The following is a 22031-nucleotide window of genomic DNA, read 5'->3' on the forward strand; positions in this document are numbered from 1 at the left end:
AGCAGGCTGAGTTAAATTCATTTTATGATGTTATTTAAAAAGAGAACGTGGAACATTTCAGGGACTCGGCAGGAGCAGCGGCCAGCTCCGCATGATGAGCTTGATTAGTCGGAAAATTGGCGGCGTTTTGATGCAATGGAAGCTGCAGTTGTTTAGTTGTTTGTCCGCTTTAAGCGTTACTCTGACATTAACATGGAAAGTTGTTGTGGTTTGGTTGCAGTGGGGGGTTCACAATAAACTGCATCAGAAACATTTACATCATTTAACCTTAGCTCAGCTTCAGTGCTGCCTCACTGACAAAGACGCGTCTACATCGTGACTTAATCTCGTTTACAAAATGGAAATCTGATCAAACTACAACTTTCTGAGGTATACAACTAAATTTGATTAATATCTGAGGCTTATACATGTAAATTTGATCAATTACACAAAAACATTTGGTGGAACATTTTGGTTGGTCTTTGGGTTTGATTTGTTTCCCATCAAACTTAAACTGACACAAAATGTTTCTGAAATGAGATGAGAAACATACAGATTATATACAATCTATTTGGGATAAAACAAGGTTTTACCTCTGTATGTAGCAAAAGAAATAAAATGCCACAACAGCAGACCAACAAAATGAAACAGAGTTCAAAACTTTTCTGCTTGTTTTAATTCAGGATTTACTGTATTCATGTAATCATTCATGTGTTTATTACATGAATGATTCCTAATTATCAGGTGAATAAAATAAAACTAAAAAATGAAACACATGAAAAACTGGAGGATCACAAATTTATTACCATTGCAATGTATATCACAAAGAGCTGCACGGATTATAAAAATAGTTTCCTAATTATTTAAGCTCAACACTGTGGTAGATTTGGTGACAAATAAATTAAATACATTTCTAAGGTAAAAAAGTGAATAAGAGGAGCTGAAAAGAAGCTGAAACAGGATCTTTTTACTCCAACATCTGCCTAACAGAAAACCAGACAGAGATTTAAAGATGAGCGGCAAAAGCAAATTATGTGGTTTAGCAGAGCTTTCCAACAACTGATAAAAATGGTTTTATATAAAAATTACAATTCTCATTTACTACTATTGCTGTCATGATAGCAAATTTTGCTGGGTGATAAATTGTTCCAGAAGTTATTATGATAAACAATAACACTGTAATTTTCAGACCATTTCCAAGTAGTATAATGATAATAATGCAAGAACAATTTATCAAAGATCAATAAACCTTCAATTCTAATGAATATTTAACACTGGAACTGGAAGACATTTTATTGATATATATCCAAAATAAACAAAACAACAGAAACAATAAATTAAATTAATCATGAAGCCTCTGTAAACAAAATGGACAGGCCGGTTTACTATGATTCAAAATCAATATAAAATGTTTCAAGATCGATTTAAAAAAAAATTAAACAAATTCAGTCTGTTGACCCCCATTTTATAGCTATGAGGAAACTCCTGGCGTCGCCATGGAGGCGGTACAGCAACGTAGCCATGTGCAGAAAGCAACAAAACAAAGAAATGAAGACAGAGAGATTAAACCGGTTGAAGGAAAACATTTGCACTCATTTTGGTTTTTATCAAATGAACAGAATGAAGCTACAGCATAGCTACGGCAAAGCTACGGCAAAGCTACAGCTACGGCGTAGCTACAGCTACGGCGTAGCTACGGTGAAGCTACAGCGAAGCTACGACGTAGGTACAGCGAAGCTACAGCGAAGCTAAGGCGAAGTTACGGCTTAGCTACGGCGAAGCTACGGCGAAGCTACAGCGAAGCTACGGCGAAGCTACAGCTACGGCGTAGCTACGGTGAAGCTACAGCGAAGCTACGGCAAAGCTAAGGCGAAGTTACGGCGAAGCTACAGCATAGCTACGGTGAAGCTACAGCGTAGCTATAGTGAAGCTATAGCATAGCTACAGCGAAGCTACAGCGTAGCTACAGTGAAGCTACAGCATAGCTACAGCGTAGCTACAGTGAAGCTACAGCGTAGCTACGGCGAAGCTACAGAGTAGCTACAGCGAAGCTGTGCAAAGAGTTGTGTGATTGGTCAGGCGTTTGTGGTTTTAATCAAAAATGCGCTGGGAGAGCAATGTGGTTATTTTACTTCCACTAGTCCACTTCCTCTATCTGGTTTAGGGATCCTTTGTCCACCATGGTGAGGAATTCTGCACATTTTTTACAATTCTTCATTAAATAACTACAAAGACAAATGGCTAAAAACTCCTGGAAATCATTAATGATAATAGTTTTAAATCAAAAGTTGATTTGGAATCGAATTGAATCATCCCTGTCATCCAGGACATGTTTCTGTGGAAAATCGTCTCCGTTTGGCTATCCAGCTGTTGGCATGTCATGACTGCAACATTTTTCAGTCAGAGGCTTCCCGAGTTTTGCTGCAACACTGACTGGTACTTTAGCTCCTTCCTGTTCACAGCATCATCATCCATAACAACGCTAAATAAATTATCTAAACCATCAAAGAGAAGATTTGCTTCAGCCTCACAACAATCAAATAGCTGAAGCTTTTTAACCTGATAAATAATTTTTAAATCCCAAGAATCACCAGAAATGCGAACAGCAGATAAGATCTGATTGTGTATTTTACTGCTTGGGTATGAATAATTTTGGCCTTAGCCGTATATCTGAGCCTCAACAAAAACATCAAACACACAGTGATTCATTATGAAACACAGCTTCACAATTAAAAAAAAATCTCATATTTCCAAACTCTTTGGTCTAAGAGCCACTCTATCTGGAAACAGTGTAAAAATAAAAGATCTTATCAAGTACTCTCAATCTAGTTTCGAGAGCAAATACCGTAGTACACTTGAAATAGGACAAAACTAACTTAAAGTAAGACATGGGAGCTTGTTTTAAGTTAACACTATTGATGAAACAGTTCTACTTCCCTTGGCAGATTATTCCACTTAAACATGGGACAAATGTCTTTTAATAAGTGAAATTATCTAAAAGTGGAACTAGTGCATTATTTTAAGAGGATTTATGTGAAAAACTAGACTAAAAATAGTTGGTAAGATTTTGTGTTTTTGCAGTGAATATCGGCAGAATGTAACTAAGATGTTAGAAATGATCTGGATCAGGAGTTCTCATGTAAAATCACTTCAGTCCATCATATCTCATATGATCAGAGTTGGGCTGAACTTGACAGAAAATGCTTTTTTTGTGTGTGAATTTGGAGAAGCTGGAAGTTACGCTGAAGCTGAGCATCGATCTGATCTGTGTTTCTGGGAAAGGTTAGTCACTTACCATTACAGAGCAGATTGCATGTACATGTGTGCAGAGCTTTGTTGTTGAGCGTTCTTGCACAATAATTCTGATTAAAAGCGAGCCGCACGACGCGTTCAAAGAAGCCAGGTAACTTCTGGGAAGCTGAAAAGAAGTGATGTGTAAACTTTCTGCTCCATGAGCCAAAATCACAACTTATTTATTCAATTAAAATCCAACATATTTTACAGTAAATTATTTTATTTTTGCATCCTCAGCATTTTAACTACGAAGGTCCAAAAGGTAGTCTTAAAGTTGTACAATAAAATTATTTTTATTTTATTCCCAGCAACTGACCTGAAAGCCCTTAACAGCATTTATCCGATTTAAATTATTGGATGTGATTAAATCTGTTTTGAGTAAAAAGTCGCTGAAGGTTTGTGGCACCACTGACATTAAATTGAAAGCAACACAGATAATAAAATAAAAACACTTGGTTTGCACCTAAAATTTTCTATTTTCAATTTAAGAAACTTGTCATTGATAGTCTCCTCCAGAGGAACCACTCCTAAAATGTGACTATGCGACCACACAAAGCAACTCCTGGGGCCACAAAAGGCCCTCCGGCCACATTTTGGAAACCTCCCACCTTAAAGAGAACCAGCTGGTTGACGATCAATTGTCCCAGAAGTAATTGTGATAAACAATAATATCATTTTTAAGTAATTTAATGTAAGAACACATTCTCAAATATTAATAAACTTTAACTTCTAATCAACATTTAACACTGGAACTGGAATAATTTTAAATATACAAAATAAACAAACAAAACAACAGAAACAACAAATAAAAGAGAACAAACAAAGAAGCTAGTTGAGACCAAAACACCAAACTGAAGATTTTTATCATCCAGTTTTCGGTGGGAAGTGAGAAACGACAAATCATGCAAATTGAAATGATTGAACTCGTTTCCATTTATCATGCGATTGATTGACTTATTGGTCCTTGTGACCGGCCTGGAACCCGTTCACTGAGGCAGAACTGCTGAGGTGACACCAGCAGCTACAACGGAAAAAGTGTTGAAATGAAGAAGAGTCAGTGGCAGGGAGACCAAAGAGGTCAAGGAGGGGAAAGACGAGCAGCAAACAAACACAGCAGGTAAATGTCACAGCTGACATTTCCACCAAACGTTTCCACCCCGCAGCCTGTTTACTCTGCGGGGAGCCGGGCTCCTTCCACTGACCGGTGTGATGATGAAACACCGACATGCTCTGGTTTTTCACTAAAGCTCGCGGAACGACGCCGGTTTGTACGATGGAACAGAAACGCAGACGGAGAATGAGGAAGCGAGTCCCGGCCGCTTCCTTTCACTACTAATCACAAAGATTTGACCCTCTGCGGCAGAAAGGTCACAGGGGACAAAGTGCTGCAAACACAACCATCACATGAAGTCCACAGGAAATTCAACATAACACGGTGGTGGGTATGAGTGTGTGAGTGTCACCAACACAACATGAAACTACACATCATGTAACGGGGTACCAGGTTCTAAATGTATTCAAATTACGTCACAGGTGTAAAAAAAATAAAAAACACTAAGTCTATGCCGTCATTTATATGTGAAATATTTATGTGTGATCAAACTAAGAGTGCGTTCACAAGAACACAAACTCCAGTCCGTTTCCGTAGAAAGTCCGGTCCGTTTGGTGAGGTGTGAATGCTAATCGAACTCTGGTCCAAACCTCGGTCTCGGTTCGGTTGAAGTGAACTCTGGTTTGGTTCGAATGTAGATCTGAACGCCAAGCGGACCAGAGACCAATCTACACAATCATCTGCATTAAAATGTCAGAAGGCATTCGACATGTTTGCACACAGATCAGAAGTGATTAGAACAAAAGCGACTCCAAGACTGAGCCTTGAGGTACACCTTTTGTGACCCAAAGACAGGTGGAACTTACACCAACAGGCAGCTTGTTTGATCCTTAATAAAAAACAGAGACCACATGCTCTAGATAAGTCAATAAACAAAGAAAGAACAAATCTTTTTGAATCCAAAGCTTTGAAGCACATTGTTAGAAACCGTCAGAGCAGCAGTAGCAGTCTGTGCTGCTTCCTAAAACCTGACTGAAGAGGCTTTAAAATGTAATTTAATCTAAAAAACGATTTCTCCAGGATATATAATTTAGATTTGAGCCTGTGATTATTCATTTCTCCTTTTAGCAGTGGAAGGATGAATGCAGTTTTACAGCATTTAGAAACTTTGTTTTGGTGTGAATTCACTCCAGCCATGTTTGGTCTACTTTCTACTTTTCTAAAGTCTTTGTTGATGTTTTTCCACCTTGGCATTGGTTACAGTGAAAGTGCATTTAATGAACAGCATTTAGCCGATACTTTCTATCGGAAAGGCAGGGGTGAACTTAGTTTTTACTCCATTTCCCTTCATTTTTTAGAACAGCGTAAAACCTAAAAGCACAGAAGTGAAATGTTTGCTTTCCTCCGCTTTCCTTTTCTGCTGCTATGACTGTTTATAAAACCACACACCCAACTCTCAACCACATTTATCTCTTATCTTCCAGACTTACCTTTATTTTAAATATCAATGAACCCTCAAACTGATCAAGCCTGATCGTTTCGCTCAGCAGTGGGATGATAACGCGCCTCTTCTCCCACCCAAGTTCAACGACAGAAATAAAAACTATCGCCACACAAGAGGAATCTCTGCTGGGCAATGTGGCTGAAAAACATATCACGATATAAACGTTTCATATCAGTCGATATCGATAATTATTGATACATTTTTTGTTTAAAATATATGAAATACTGCCAAGGTGACTTTTCCTGTTTCATCCAGTTTTCGCTCCATGCCATTGTTTTTTATTTTTAAGCAGTTATGAGGCACAGCAGGAAAACTTTGAACTGCTGCTGCGCAAGCTGCTGGTTGCTAGGCAACCAGTGAGAGAGCGAGTCAGTTGATTCCACCAACCTAGCTTAGCTAGCAATGAGAAGCTGAGCAGCTAAAGACTTTTCTCTGCTCAGGTCAGTGAAATTATTGCATATTCTATCAGAAGTATCTATTGTGTCTATTGTTTTTTATGTTTTCTAAGGGCGGCCATATTTGCAAACTGTCTTCTGAAAAAGCTTAAAACACAACCATTTTCTTTCATTATCATTTCATATTTAACCAGGAAGTTGCTAAAATTGAAGTGACAACTTCAGTTTGCAACGAGTAAATAAATGTCTGTAAGTGGTCTCAGTTGGTGAAACTGATTTTGTCTCATTGTAGAACTGCAACTTACAATTTTGTTTGTAATCAATTATTTTGACAATCGGTTAAGAAATTTCCACATTCTGCAAAATTTTTGTAATCAGCTTTCTATAAAATATTAGAAATACAGTAAAAAGATGAAAATAACTTCAACTCAATTCCCTTTTTAAATAGGAAAACAGACATTTTGTTCCCTGAAATGCAGCAGCAGCATTCATTTAATGAATGATTGATCATTTCTTGGAAACAAAGCCGTTTTGGAAGAACAGACTTACATTTGAAAAGGTTTATTTCTTACCTTAAATGTGAAAAAAAACATAAATTTTGTAGTTTTTGTAGTATGTTGCCCTTTCAGTAAATGACCTGCATGTTTCTGTTAATGATTAATCAATTACTGAATTAATTGATTAATCTGCTTGACCGTTACAGTCCTAATCCAGACTACGAGTCTCATCCCTGCGATGCAGGATTATTATTCCTCAGTAGAGACAAATCTTTTTACCAAAGGAGCCAACATTATCAAAGTGAAATGACTCAGGTTCATTTTTAATTGAAATGGTAAAAACTACTTATTTTTATGCAAAATGTTTGAATGAAGCAAGCAAATGTTTTTCTATTTGCTAAATGCCATAGTAATGTACTTTTAAAAATTTTTCTTTAGCCTCTGAAGAGTCATTCATGGAGCTTCTCAACAGTTTGCTGAAGTTCTGGTCCATTCCTCCGGACAGAACCAGTGAAACTGGGTCAGATCTGAAGCGTCTTTTCAGATCTGCATGACTTTGATCCATTTTGCATCTCTTTGAGATCTCAGTCCATCTGAAGCAATTTATGTGCAATCTTGAACTTTCTGTCTGGCGTCGTTAGAAGTTGATTCAGTACTCGACGTTCTTTCCACATGATGCAATTTATTTTGTGACTTACTCAAGTTACACCCCCACATCATGATGCTACCTCCCCCGTACTTCAGTTAGGCTTACAAATTCACCCCCTTCTACTTCCTCCAAATGCAGCTACTGTCATTTTGCCCAAATGCTCCAGAACACAGAACATGTCTCCATGAATTAGGCTGTTTGAACTAATTTGGGTTTCTATGTTGATTTGGAAAAGTGATCTTCCTGTTGGAGTTTCAACACATGTTGGCACAGGAAAGAGCAAATTACATTCCCACAGCATCTTCAGCCAGAATATATATGGCTGATGATATATATATATATATATATATATATATATATATATATATAAACCTCCAGGCAGTGCTACTCTCTGGAGGTTCTTCAGTCAAATCAGCGCCGTTTTCTAGCAGAAGGCAGGAGATTAAACAGTCCAGGGGAAACCTCACGGTGCCTCTTTCATCAAGCATCTGTCTTTGAAAACACAGTCTGAAAAGTGGAGTAAGACCCCAACAACTTTCTCACCAGGTCTCACCACAGAGTGTCGTCTTCCTGTCAGTCATGCTGCAGTTACTGTATCAAGATGTGATGCATCAGGATGCAGAGGGGGATTCTCGCTCGCCTCAGCCTCTTGAGGAAGCGCTTCCTCTGCTGAGGTTTTTTCAAACCAACCTTTGCACCTTTTTCACCACCTGCACTCCAACACCATTAATACAATCCAGAATACAAATCTATATGTTTTTTAAGCTTTCCTGTCCTAACGATCAGTTATTTCTGTTGAGTTAATTCCAGAGTCATTAATCACATTTTAAATGAAAACTATATAAATCGACAAAATGAGCAACATTTTCATTTTTGCTGCTAAATGTTTGAATAAATGGCCAAGTGACCTCTTGTTTGAAAAGACTGGAAGCCAGTTAAATGGAACTAAAAATCTCTGTTTCTAACTTTAACTATGCTTCTTTGAACAGGCTATGATAGGCCTATGTCCTATACAAAACATCTTCATTATATTTTTTGCACAAAATCATCCTTCAATAAAGAGATTTCAGCCTGCTATTTTGAGTTGTTTTAGGGCCTCTGTCGCTTTAAATCCAAATAAGCCGCTGATGGCCACGCCCCTCCAACACATGACAATGGCTGTAAACAGATGCGCAATTATACAACCGTACATCTTTGAAAAGCAGAAGTGGAGCCTCCTGCACAACTAACACAAATGCAGCATGTGGTTTCTGGATGGCAAGTCAACAAATAAATGCTCATCTTTTTCAGCAGCCATTGTACAGCGCACACAGTGGTAAAACCAGCTGACCAAACGCGCTGGAACCCAGATGTGGTTGCTGGGTAACGGGCTGGGTTCTGCTGGGATTGCTAGGTAACGGGTACAACTGCTGAGTTGTAACGTTACATTCCGGTAAACTTTTATATGTGATAAATGATGCGACTCATTTTCCAGACACAAAAAACATTAAATTATTGCCAAAAACCAGCCGGGTGTTTTCTTACAAGCAGCTGAAACACAAATGATGTACAAAAACACACAAAATGTGAATTTTGCACCATGAGTGCCCTTTAAAAACCTGATATTTTACTGTATGGTATTCTTCTCATGGCGATTCATAAAAAAAGAAGGAGGGGAAGGAACACACGCGCACGCACACACACACACACACACACACACACACACCCAACACAGATGCCAGTTATGGTTATTGGGAGCATTTGTCTGCAATTTGTTTGAAGTTCTCAGCATCAAAAGTTGTCTCTCTTCCTCTTTTTGGGTTAAAGATAAATCCAAACCAAAAAAATTCAAGAAAGTATTATTGTGAACACACACACACACGCACACACACACACACACACACACACACACACACATGAACACACATGAACACACATGCACTAGACCGCACTGTTTCAGCAGAAACCTGACACGGTTATTGTGTCTCTCAGGCAGATCTTCTTGTGTTGCTTTCTGCTCCTGTGTCTCACTTCTTCATTTTGCTTCTGAGGTCGTGCATACACCAGGTGCAGGCTGCAGGCTGCAGCCGCCGCGCGGCTCTGCGTCTGAAACTACAGCCTGCAGTTTCTTGTAGAGCAGCTTAGTAGAACAAGCCACATCAGATAAGGAGAGTCAGGTCGTTTCTGTAAGAGGAAGATCCTGACATGGCAAGATGTGAAGCTGCACTCTGTCAAATCTGAGTCAGTTCCCAAAAGGCGGCAGGTTGGGCCGTGATTCAACGGACCGATGTTTCATACGGCGAAAATCACTTCGTCTCTCCTTCAAAGCAGCCAGGTTTACTTACTTTAAAGCAATACTGGTTCACTTAGAACTTTATCGCAATAATTTGTGGTGCTATTGAGGTAAAAATGATGACAAACGGTTTATTCCTGGTTTTTAGGCACAGCATTATGTTGCTACAAACAGTATTCTTGAAGAACATTCCTTTTTGAAATCAGCTTCTTCAGGACACAACTTACTTAAGGAAGTTATTTATATCACTAAATGAACTGCATTCATCATATTTTCCAATCTACTGATATTTATTGATGGATAAATATCAGTGGAACAAAGTGGAAAAAATAGTTAAAAAAAATTAAAAATAGTAAAAATAACTTCATCATTATTTGTAATTTATCAAGACAAAATATATTAAAGTTCTTAACATGATAAGAAGTTTGTCACAGTAAATGATAAACGATGTGATAAATGCCCAGCACAGCTCTTCTTCTGTTGCTGTTTAGTAGCATTGCTTCCTCCACACTGACCCCTACTGTTCAGAAAGCATCCTGCAGCGATGATATTACAGCTGTAGACCTCGATGAGGTCGTTCAGTTCAAATCAGTTCATTAGATTACTACTAATTTAGTAATCTACTAATAGTTAACTGAAATATAAGGCCTATAAAAAAAGCAATTTGATGATAAAACAACGTATTCCGAGCAGCAATTAAGCCAAAACTGCACAAAAAACATACAGATTTTTCATTTAAGATAAAAACATAGGGTTTAGCCATAACTCCTCAAGTAGCTTCACCTGTTATTGCATTTTAGGTAATGAAATGTTTATTTTCTTATTTTTTAAAAAAAGTATTTGTTTATTTTGCATCTTTTAATATATTTATATTATCGTATAAAAAGGCTTAAGTGGATAAATGAAAAATCTGTAGAATGTGGTATTTTAAAAACAATCGATTGATCATCAGAATAATTCGTAGATTAACTGATTTCTAAAATAATTGTTAATTACAGCCTTAGTTCAATTCAGCTTACAGATAATGGCAATATTCCCAAGATTTAGGAACAACAACCCTGAAATACACAAATGGTACCATGCAGGTTCAACATAAACAGATTTTTATTGATGGATCAAATTTGTCTAATCCTGATACTGAAGATTGCACTAAATTGGTACCAAAATGGTTTTCAGCTTGGTAAATCAATAAATTATTCAACTTACATCAAGTTTAATTGTATAGCACATTAATTTTAAAGTGCTTTACGCCATGAAAGCATAAAACAGTAACCAACTATAAAACAAGCAAAAAATGTTACATTTTGTCCAATTATCAGGCAAATATGTTGATCAATCTTCCAGTAAATCAAAAGCAAATCTTAACAGGTGGGTTTTTAGCCTTGATTTCAACATTTTTCTGGAAGTTTAATAATCTTAATAACTTCAATAAACCAGTGGTATATTGTGTTGTAGCTCATTTTAACATAAAAATGGCTGAGAAAGTGCAACTGTCAACAATCCTGACATTTTAAAATCCTGTTTAATCTACAAAAAAAAGCAACAATTCAGTTCAACGGGTGGGGAAATTATAAGTCTCAATTTGGGCCTCTGTCTCTTTAAGAACCTCCTAACCTTTCCGACACTTTCCCTTCAGCACGTCGTCGCAACAATGCTTCTCAATGATGCCGTTTAAAACCGTTCTTAGGAGCCTAGCAGACACACTTCCACCAGGTGTTTGCTAATTGCTGCTGCTAGTCTGGAGGAGCTCAGTGGGGCAGGAGCTTGCCTGAGAACTAAAGCTTTAAGGCGGAGCTTTGGGTAAATTGGTGGAGCTTTGTGTAAATGGGCGGAGCTTTGTGTAAATGGGCGGAGCTTTGTATGAGCAGGCGTTTCCCAGAGGATTTCTCAAACATGCAGGAGAAAGTTAAAGCAACACTCCAGGTATGTTTCTGAAGAAATGAATAACAGGAGGTGTAAAGTTCATGATATAAAGCTCAAAAAAGTCAATTTCACATTTTATCTCTGCTTTAACCTGTCTGTCACGAGAGGACCCAAATTTGGGTCCTCTAGTGACAGGGGTGTCAAACTCCAGTCCTCAAGGGCCGCTGTCCTGCAACTTTTAGATGTGCCTCTGCTGCACCACACCTGAAAAGAATAATTAGGTCATTAGGAAGGCTCAGGAGCACCGATCTACACAGGGAGGAGGTAATTAAGCCATTTCATTCCACTGTTTTTTCCCTGTGGCACATCTAAACACTGCAGGACAGCGGCCCTTGAGGACTGGAGTTTGACACCCTGACATTGTGAATGTCAGGGTGAGACCAACAGGTTAAATCAACATTAGACTCTAATTTTCACCTCTCAACAAGAACTACAGGAACTCTCTGTTTTATTCTCCAGAGATAATTCCTAAAGATTTTCTGTCCTGAAGACATAACAATGTAACAGAGATAAAGAGAGAAAACACAAAGAGACAGGGCAGGTCACAACCTGGTTGGTGCTTTCATTGGCTGCATCGCTAATCTGGAAATCTAATCTGAACAAGTAAGGTAGCCAAGCATCTCCTACTATTGAAGCAAAGCTAAAATTAGCTCAGTAGACTCCTGATCCTGTTTCAAAGATACTGACTGCTCATACATCTCCACACCTTGCATACCTGAGCTGTCTCGAGGAGATGACTGCAATAAAACGTAAAAATAGATGACCTGCTGCTATAAAAGGGGCACTGCAAAAACTCAAAATCTAAAGTATTTTCGGTCTGGTTTCTAGTAGAAATATCGTAACACATCTTAAACAAGATAAAACTAACTTACAGTAACTTCACAGCAAAAGTAAATAATTCCTTAATATTGACAAAAAAGTACTAGTTTCACTGGCCGATTATTACACTTATTTCACGTTCAATGGCCACTACACCGTTACCTAGCAACCGCTGTCCAGTCCAGGCCGTCTCCTAGCAACCATATCCTAGTTCTCATCAGATTTTTTCACTAGCATTGAAGATATTTAACACATAGGAGCTTGTGCTAAGTAAATAAATCCTTAGTATTGATGAAAAAGTTCCATTGGCAGATTATTATACTGGTAACCAGATATTTCTCCCATTTTTCAAGTGAAATAATCTGCCTCTTTTTTCCCCCAACATTAGCTTGAATTAGTTTTGTCTTAATTCAAGCTAAGTTATTTCCAGTTGAAGACTAGATAAAAAACACTTGGTAATATTTTGTGTTTTTGCAGTGTGATAGATATCCTTGGTGAATTAACATAACATAAAACATAAATCTATAAAGTATGAATTAATCTGGACTCGATTCATCCCCCAGTGTGGGATCAGATTACAGAAACTGCACATGAACTGTGACGCTGTACAACTAGTTTAGCAGGTTTATACAGTGCAGAGAGACAGACACGTAGAGGAAGCTTTATGTGGTCAGAGCGTTTTCCAGCACAGAGAAATGTTGACTGGGTGCATACCATAAACTCCAGTTCCTCCAGTCAGTCAGCAGAAAACCCCACTTATTACCAGGTCTGGTATTTTTTTACTGAAAAACTAAAACAAGTTTTCATAACTTTTTTTTAAACAGTCAACATTTTGTATTTTATTTATTTTACTTTTTCCTGTTCTAGATTAAAACCGAGTATAACAGGTGAGCTGGGTAATTAGTAGGTTAATAGGCTTTGGCAGCCAGCCTGCAGCCTTAATGGTTTCAACTTTATGAAATTGGCTGGGTTTCCATAAGCTGTTGTAGCAGAGTTTGTTATTTTGTCATTCATGGCAGCGATTCACTTTACCTGAACCTAAAAGTGAGAAAATAAAAGAGATTTAGTGGATCTTCGTGTCACTTTTGAAGCCGTCTTCTCCAGAACAGTGTGTGTACACAGAGATCAATGGTGTGGATTCACCTGCTGCGTCACAACCTGGTGCTTTACTTCACTGTAATGTCACCGTTTTTTATTCTTTCATAATAAAGAATCGACTGACCTTCTGGTAGTTAAACTTTAATGCTCTCAGTGTTTGAATCCCAGCCCATTGACATATAGGCACCAGCAAGGATAAGCAGGTATAGACCATGATCTCAGAATCCATTCACACCAGTTCAGTCTGCTTGAATCCAACTCCAGTCCATGTGTCTAGTCAAAGCCCGGCTTGTTTGTGGAGGAGTGAATGAGTAATTGACCAAAAAAAGCAAACCACCAAGTCGTACGAGAACGCCAAGACCACTCCAAAAACAGGAAGTGGACTGCAGCCCACGGCATTCTGGGTACATGCAACCAGAACAGATGAGCTAGTCTAACGCTAGCTGGAGAAATTAGTCGTGTTTTTTTTTACCAAAGACAAAAGAGGAATCCTCCAACTGCTAAAATCTGACGCTACTCCATTTTTGTTTAGATTTCATGAGGAATAAAGTTGCTCTCAGTGTCTTCGGAGGTTTCTGTGTCATTCCCTTCAGTGGTTCTTCATGCAGCGCCCCCACAGGCCAGGAGGGGAACAGGTAGCTCAAAGGGTTTGGTTGGTTTGACTCAGCATCAGTGTGAAAGAGATTCTACTTGAACCCAGGTAGAACTGAGTCTACCGGATCATCAGGTGTGAAAACAAACGAAGAGAACCCAAGTGGTCAGGTTAATCCCACTGTGATGTAATTTCCAATCACCCCACAGTGAGTGAACCGTCTCCAAACTGAGATTAAGACATCATTATTGCGTCATTGCTGCAGCGGTGTGTGTGTAGGCGGGGGTCAGACGATGTGACAGCTGTGACGCCAACGGTGGAATCTGACTAGTTGGTTGCCTGGTTCAGGTTCAGATCAAACCGTAGGAAAGCACTGAGGGAGTGATAACTTTCTTTGACATCACTCCTTCTGTCACTATAGAAACAAACGAGCGCAAAGATGGATAACCTCTTAAAACGACATTACAAACTGAATCTGACAGCAGGGAGTTGAAGCGCATCCAGCTGAATCTGACTTTAAATGACGAGACGCTCTGACATAAAACCTGAACTGAAAACATCAAAATGGAGGCAGAAGGATCCGTCTAACTGGCACTGAGCACCAAGCTGCTCTAACAACACTTCTTACATTTCTGATGCTTTTATAAACTTCAATACCAAGTTAATCACATGCACAATATTTTTACATGTTCATTTGTATGCAACATATGAGAAAGAAAAAAAGTAAGAAGTAAGTATTTTGTAGGGCCAGTACTTGCTAACATGGTCATTTCAATTAATTAATTACATTTAAATTAGTTAAACATTTTAGTGCGTTTTTTTGCGTGTTATTTTTAAAAACAAAGGTTCCAGGGGGAACTTTCGTATGTGTCCGTTTCCGGTACGCCCATAAATCTGACGCTAACGGTGATGAGCGACAAAGCCTCTGCTTTTGCTTCAAAACAATCTGATTGGACCCTGGAAAAGACTGTTGTGTTCAAGTTGTGCTAACGGGAGTTAGCCTATCAGCAGAGCTATTCAAGTCTAAAATAGCATCTCATGTTGCTAATGCTAACACCCACAGCCCACTTTTCTAAAGAAGCTCCATGAATGGTCAGTTTCTGACACTAAAGCTGAACTTTTCACCAATAACCCGAAGATTAAAAACAATAAAATCTTTATTATTGAGCTCATAAGTCTATTTATTCAATAATTTAGCAACAAAAAGGTTTTTTATTGAAAATATTGCTTATTTTGTAAATACTGTTTCTGATTAAATTGTATATTATTAATTACAGAGCCTGAAATTAATCTGATTAAAATATTTAACTGAGTTCTACCATTAGTAATATCATAATTATACATTTCTGGAACTGTTTACGTCCAGATCTACCGTCTGGCGTCTCCTGATGCAGCATCATGTCGGGTAAAATGCGACATGACCGTTTGACTGCAGACGCTTTAAAAAACTATTGGTTATGCTTTATATTAGTTTTCCATATGGAAGTGGCACAAATCAGATATTTTTGGATGTAAAGATCAGAACTATTTGTAATTAATTGCGATTAATTAATTAGAAACCCTGAAACTAACTTGATTTAAAGTTATAATCAAGTCCCACTGCTAGTATTGAGTAATACGCAGGACATGAATCTATTAGCCAAAGTTTCAAACTGAATTGTAATTTACCTCTTATTAAAGTTATACTGAAGATAGTTCTTGTATTGTCATACAAGATAAATTTGTCATCATTTGCAGCCATAGCTGGTTAACATGCATATGAATAAGCAAACACTCATGTAGTTTCTCACCAGTTCGGATGATGCAGAAGTGTTGCATTTCCAGTGTGAGCTAAGCTACACAGTGTGAAACGGTAGAAAACACGTGCAGTCCCAGTGTGCTCCGTCGCATGGATGAGTTTTTCTTTTCTTCTTTGTGTCAAAGTGAAGGATGGCCAAAAAGGCAAATCTCACTTTACAGAACAGAACAAGGTCACCTAATCTGTTTGAGAGGAAGTCAGTTCCCTCTACAGAGAAGCAGCTTTGCATCTGCTTTGTTAAAGTCATTTTATTTGCAGAACATGGAGAAAAACCGCCTGACATTTAACTAACAGATGAGACTAAAACCCTGGAGGCCACAATCACTCAACAGAACTTACACAGAAATATTTAAGGTGTTTATAATCAAACGTACTGAAAGCTAAAAAGAAAACTAATATAACACAGCTTGAACTTTTTCTCCTGTCATATTTAGAAACAGGCTGTAGTTGCCTTTCTGTACAGGCATATCTTTGGGCAACACAAAGATAGATTAAAACAATCAGCTGTTCCACACAAATTATCAGGGATTACCAAACTGTTCGGCCTGTAACCTAAAAATACATATGATTATTCCTTATTCACTTATTTAAAGGATATATTACTGTACATTACTTAATGAGACATTTAGGCAAAGTTCACACTAGTCGGATATTTGAGAAAAACATTTTTATGTGTCTCTTCATCCACACTAAAACTAATATCAACAAAACTCCGACCAAAGTGCAGATTTCAGAAAACTTTGTATTTTGTTTGCGTGTTTACGTGGGGAAACGGAGATTTACGGCCCTGCGCCATGTTGCATTCCTAACCGAAAGTCATGGTTGCTTTGAGGCAACAAAGATAGAAAAAAATGTGATTTTTAAATTACTTTCCAGTTTTGAAAAAACCAGAATGGAAAATTCTGACATATTAATGTTGGTAAAGTTTAGATTTGTTGGTTTTCTGGGACCAAAATATAGCACTGAATTATCAGAAACAAACTTTAGACATATTTGCAGATCACAGCAGCAGCTAACGGCTGCATCAGTAGCTGATTTTGTCTGCAGCTCTTTGGATGTTGATCTACTGCATGACTTCATTAACACAGATGGTACATTTGGACACCAACACTCTGAAAGCAGATTTAGACCTAAAAACAGCAGCAGACTGAAGTGTAAATGCATCTGACAGGAGGATGAAGCATCAGCTTTACTGAAGGGTTTCCTTCATCACACTGACGTGAGAGGAGGAAGTTTCAGAAAAACTGACTTCAAGGTTAGCTCCAAATTCCTGTTTCTACTGTCCAAACTGCAAAAACACAAAATATTACCAACCATCTTACCTAGGTTCTTAAAACACTTGAATTAAGACTAATCTAACTTAAAAGTAACTTTTCAGCTGTTGGAATTAGGAATTATTGACTTAAAACAAGCAACATATTGCTGAAAAGTTACTCATAAGATAGTTGTTTTATTTCCAGTTTCTTACGATGTATTACTGAAAACTAGACCAAAGTATTGGTAACATTTGTGGTTTTGCAGTGCAAATCAGTCTTCAGGAGAAAATCCTGAAGATTAGAGCCAAATCTGAGGAACAAAATCCAACCAGCTGTATCAATCCCACCAATGTTTGACCGAGTTTCATCGAACTGCACACGGCTGTGAAGAACCAGAGACTTTCTGTACAGGGACGCCTGCTGTCAGTAAGAGTAATTCGATCATGGTGAACGTTTTAGCTTCAACGTTTTTGTGGAAATGAAGTGAAACTGAGGAGCTTTGACTAAAGGTTATCACATCAACACAATCTCATGCCCACTCCTACCCACCAGAGTCCAGAAACCAGGATCTGCTGCCAGAACCTTAGTCGACAACGCTGCAACAAATGAAGCTATGAAACCTGAGCTGCTGCTGATCGCTGGCAAGCTAAATTAAATCTGAGCTATTCCAACCCTTCAACTGTCAGGTTAGTATCAGGGTTCACACACAAGCTGAATATTTAAACTATATTTAAAATGGTTCTTTTTCTGCTTTTCCACTACAGAGCAGAAGAGAATAAAAACATCAACATGTGTGAAACAGACGGTTGAAAACAGGGAAACAGTTTTCAGGCGATTGTGATGCAGATGTGCTGCTGTGATACCAGAGAATGTGTTAAAGGGAACTAATTATGCAAAATTCATATTTTGCACATTTTTGTACTTCCATTTGTGTCTCAACTGCTTCTAAAAACAGCCCAAAGTTCATAGTTCCCATGAGTCTGAACCGTAAGAGATCTGTGCCATCTTAGTAGGCAAAGTATGGCAGAACCACGGCTTCCAGAGCAACAAAAGGAAAATATGTGAACAATCTTAACCGATGCGCAAGAGACAGATACATGAACAAAATGGCTGCTGTCGGGATGAGACGAAGAAGGAAAATAAGTCAGACGATGTGGACTCGCTGCCTCCGATCTCACACTGTGACACAGTTAGATACCAGTGAACAGGAAGAGCCTCACCTGAAATCTAAACATGCATACAATCAGCGTTTAAATGGATTTGGAAAGGACCAACTTGTTATTCACACTTTTTGAGTGAGTAACAAGTGTCCATCTTAGCTAGAAGCTAAGAGCTAAATTAGCTAAGATAATTTTGGTAGTTCAGCAGCAATACAGTAAATATCACTGATATTTATCAGAGGTGAGTGGAGAACTCAGAAACTGTTATCAAGTAATAGTCGTAATGCACTTCTGTTGTTTATAAGTTAGATGGGAACGAGGTGGTTAGTCCACTGTTGTCATAGCAACTGCCTACCAAAATGGCTGTCGGTCACGAAGTTCACGGAAATGCGACGTCACACGAGAACTATTTTTATAAGTTCATGTATTTTGGTGTCTGGAAAATGAGCCTCTTTCCAGGCACCAAAATACTGGACCTGCAGCAGAAACCAGGGAATTAAACAATGGAAATAAAAGACGACAAAAGTTAATTATGCAAACTTAACAACAAATATCTGCATTTACTTCACTTCTCAGCTTCTCTGCAACAGGATTTTGGGAGCCAACAAAGTAGGGTTGAAACAATTAATCCAATTAATCGTGATTAAATGATTATTGAAATAATTGCCATCTAAATAAGCAACCAATTAATCGTTAACTGGAGATCACAGACTCAGAAATGGGCCATCAGCTGAAGGAACAACACACTCAGAGCAGAAATTAAGCCAAAACTTTACAAAAAAAATATTGTGCATTTAAAATAAGAAAAAAAAAACAACAAAAAAAACCGCTGTTTCCTCGGGTGACAGAGTTTTAGCTTTAAATTTAATTTTTAAAAATCTCCTATCAGAAGCTTTTTCTATGTTGTGAATCAGAAACATAACCACCAGATCAGCCCTGCAGTCAGTCCAGCAGAAAGTTCAGCTTTTCACATGTTGATGTTAGAAGAATTTCTTAGCTGCAGACAGCAAAGAAATGCTGTTGTTGCACTTTAGCCAATAAAATGTTTATTTTCTTTAATTATTGATTTATTTGCATTTTTCAACTGCAAATAAATCGTCAGAATATTAATTACTAAAATAATAGTTAGTTGTAGGCCGACAAGATAAGAATCTTTTTACCGACTGAGACCGCTTAAAGAAATGTTTCTACTCCTTCAAACATTGTCATGTTAACTCCGTGGTTAAAAATAAAATCAAAAATACAGACGCGGAACGTGTTGAGCTTTTTCAGGGGAAAGCTTACAAACATGGCCGCCTCTTCAAGCTGCTTGTGCCACTTCCAAGCTGGCCACGCTCTGCAGAGCGCCTAACGAAGCCTCCGAGGTGATTTGGTTGTTCTCGCTTCGCTCTAACGCTCCGACCTGGATGTTTAAAAACCTCCAGGATGAAGGAGCAACTTCTGCCCAGTCCGCAGCCTGGACCGCTACGTTCATCACCCCAAGAAGGCAAGAAGACGACGACATCAAAACCAACCGCACTGCAAAAACACAACAGCTTAACAAGTATTTCCAGTACAAATATCTTGAAATAAGACAAAACTAACTTACAAGTAATTTTTTAGCAAGAAATAGAAGCTTGCTTTAATTCAGTAACTCCTTGATATTGATTTTTAAAAAGTACTAGATTCACTGGCAGATTATTTCTCTAATTAAGAGAATGTTTTTACTTCTGATAGTTTTGTCTTAATTCAAATATACTAGAATATTTGCACTAGAAACTAAACAAAAATTACTTGGTAAGATGTTGTGTTTTTACAGTGTAAGGTCCAGACTGTCCCAACATGACCAGCAGATGTTCCAGGACAAATCCAGCTTATAATCTATTCCATAATTTACTGGACCAACATCTCCACAGACTTGAGCATCAGCTGAACATCTGCAGGACAGAAACCAGCATCATGTTCATTTGGTAGATTTAGTCGCTTAGTTTTGATACAAACCGTTCAGCAGTAGGAGGGATTTCTGGTAAGTGCCAAATTAAACCAACAAGCCACAGAGTGACAGATGGAAGGATAAATTTAAGAGAGGACAGAAATACGCAGCTGCAGTTAAAGATCCAACTTTAATAATAGGAAGTGCTTGGGAGAAACTTTAACAAAACTGAATCATTTAAAATCTCATCTGAGAAGAAAAGGCTTTAAGCAAAAGTTTAAACCTTTATTTTATGAAACTGAATGTTTCAAAAGTGATTCTAAGAGAAAAAATTTATCCATTCTTATTACAATACACAATGAAGAACCGCAGCTTTGAGTGGATTGTGTTTTTTTATATATATTTCTTCATAAATACTTTCACTTCACATCAAACCACTTCCTCTGGCAGCTGCGCTGAACTTATGATAGTGATGAACCAGTTCAGCTACAAACGATTCATGAGCAGCTCACAGAGGAGCTCAACATTAAAAATAAGAACTAAAACCCAGCAAGCTGCTGTTCTGGATGAACGGAGAAACGCTTCAGTGGAGGCGACCCAAACCAGCGCCGAATGGCCAAACTTCACCCACACCGCAAAAACTGAATCTGAACCAGCACTTCTGGTGCAAATGTCTTCACACACATGAACTAAAACAAATCTGACTCACATTTAACTTTTCAACATGTTATAGGAGTTTGTTTTAAGTCAATAATTCCTTAAAATTGTTGAAAAGGTTCTAGTTCCACTGGCAGATTGTCTTCTCTCATGGGAAAAATATTATTGGAACAAGAACTTTTTTATCAGTATTACAGAATTTTGATCCTATATCTTGCTAAAAAAGTTTAGTTTTGTCTTATGTCAAGTGTACTCAGATATTTGAACTAGAAACTAGAGAAGAACACTTGCTTAAATTCTGTGTTTGCAGTGTTAAACTGAATATTTATGATTTAAAACTTGGTGAAAATGTCTCACGAAGCGTTTAGGTGGATTTTTTTCTGATTTTTGGCAGCCATGTTGTCAAGCAGCAGCCCAGGACTCTGACCTTGTAGACTTCTCCGTAGGTTCCCCCTCCGACTCGCAGCAGAATCTCGAAGTCGTCCTGAGGGTTCTTGGTGGAGATATCCAGAGCGGCCCTCTGATGGAAATCCATTCTGATGTGCTGAGACATTAATAATCCCCCTTAAGGCATGTCAGAGCTGCCTCTCACACACTCGCCGTCATCCACATCAGAGGAGGTAAGCTGCTGAGTCTGACTCGTTTTGGGCTCAACCGCCGCTGCGTACACACACCTTCCTGTTTGTTTCTCAGCCTGCAGCAGCAGCAGCAGCAGATCCTCTGTGACTCCCTCCCTCCGCCTATCACACCTTCCTCTGTTCTCTAAAGCATTTCTGCTGCTCATTTGCATAATCCCATGTTGCTTCCTGTTCAGCGTGTGTGTGATACATACTGGCTGTCAGAGCAAAACGTTAGCAGAGCTCACTCTGGATTAGCTTGCAGCTAAATCATCAGAGTTTAGAGAAACACATGAGAACACGCCATGAACACGTCTGGGTTTTTGCACGTGTGGCGTGAAAATGATTAACTGCAGTTTGGGGTTTTTTCAGTGCAAGTTTCAGTCTGAGCTTTACACCCACTGAACTGTGTGTGTGTGTGCATGTGTGTGTGTGTGTGTAAGTGTGTGTAAGTGTGTGAGCTGCAGCGCTGCAGAAAGAGTCACTCATGCTTGGAGCTCCCTTTTCTGCTTCCTGTTCATATCCTGTTCAAACAAGGGGCACCCATTACATCCTGTT

General features: G+C 38.4%; 1 protein-coding gene across 2 annotated transcripts in view; it reads right to left on the reverse strand.

Moving 5' to 3' along the window:
* The window catches only part of map4k1 (mitogen-activated protein kinase kinase kinase kinase 1), a 47356-nt gene extending 25786 nt beyond the window's left edge, over window positions 1-21570 (reverse strand). Inside the window, exon 1 of one of the 2 annotated variants that reach the window (XM_015047982.1) lies at window positions 21284-21570. In XM_015047982.1, coding sequence (XP_014903468.1) covers window positions 21284-21409 — 126 coding nt within the window. In that variant the 5' untranslated portion in view covers window positions 21410-21570. Of the gene's footprint in view, window positions 1-15863; window positions 16124-21283 lie in introns of those variants that run through there. The other variant, XM_015047983.1, reaches the window with a different exon arrangement.
* Window positions 21571-22031: the final 461 nt, after the last annotated feature.

This window comes from Poecilia latipinna, unplaced genomic scaffold, assembly GCF_001443285.1.
Source record: "Poecilia latipinna isolate Pla-1442-1.1 unplaced genomic scaffold, P_latipinna-1.0 Scaffold852, whole genome shotgun sequence".
Classification (NCBI taxonomy): domain Eukaryota; kingdom Metazoa; phylum Chordata; class Actinopteri; order Cyprinodontiformes; family Poeciliidae; genus Poecilia; species Poecilia latipinna.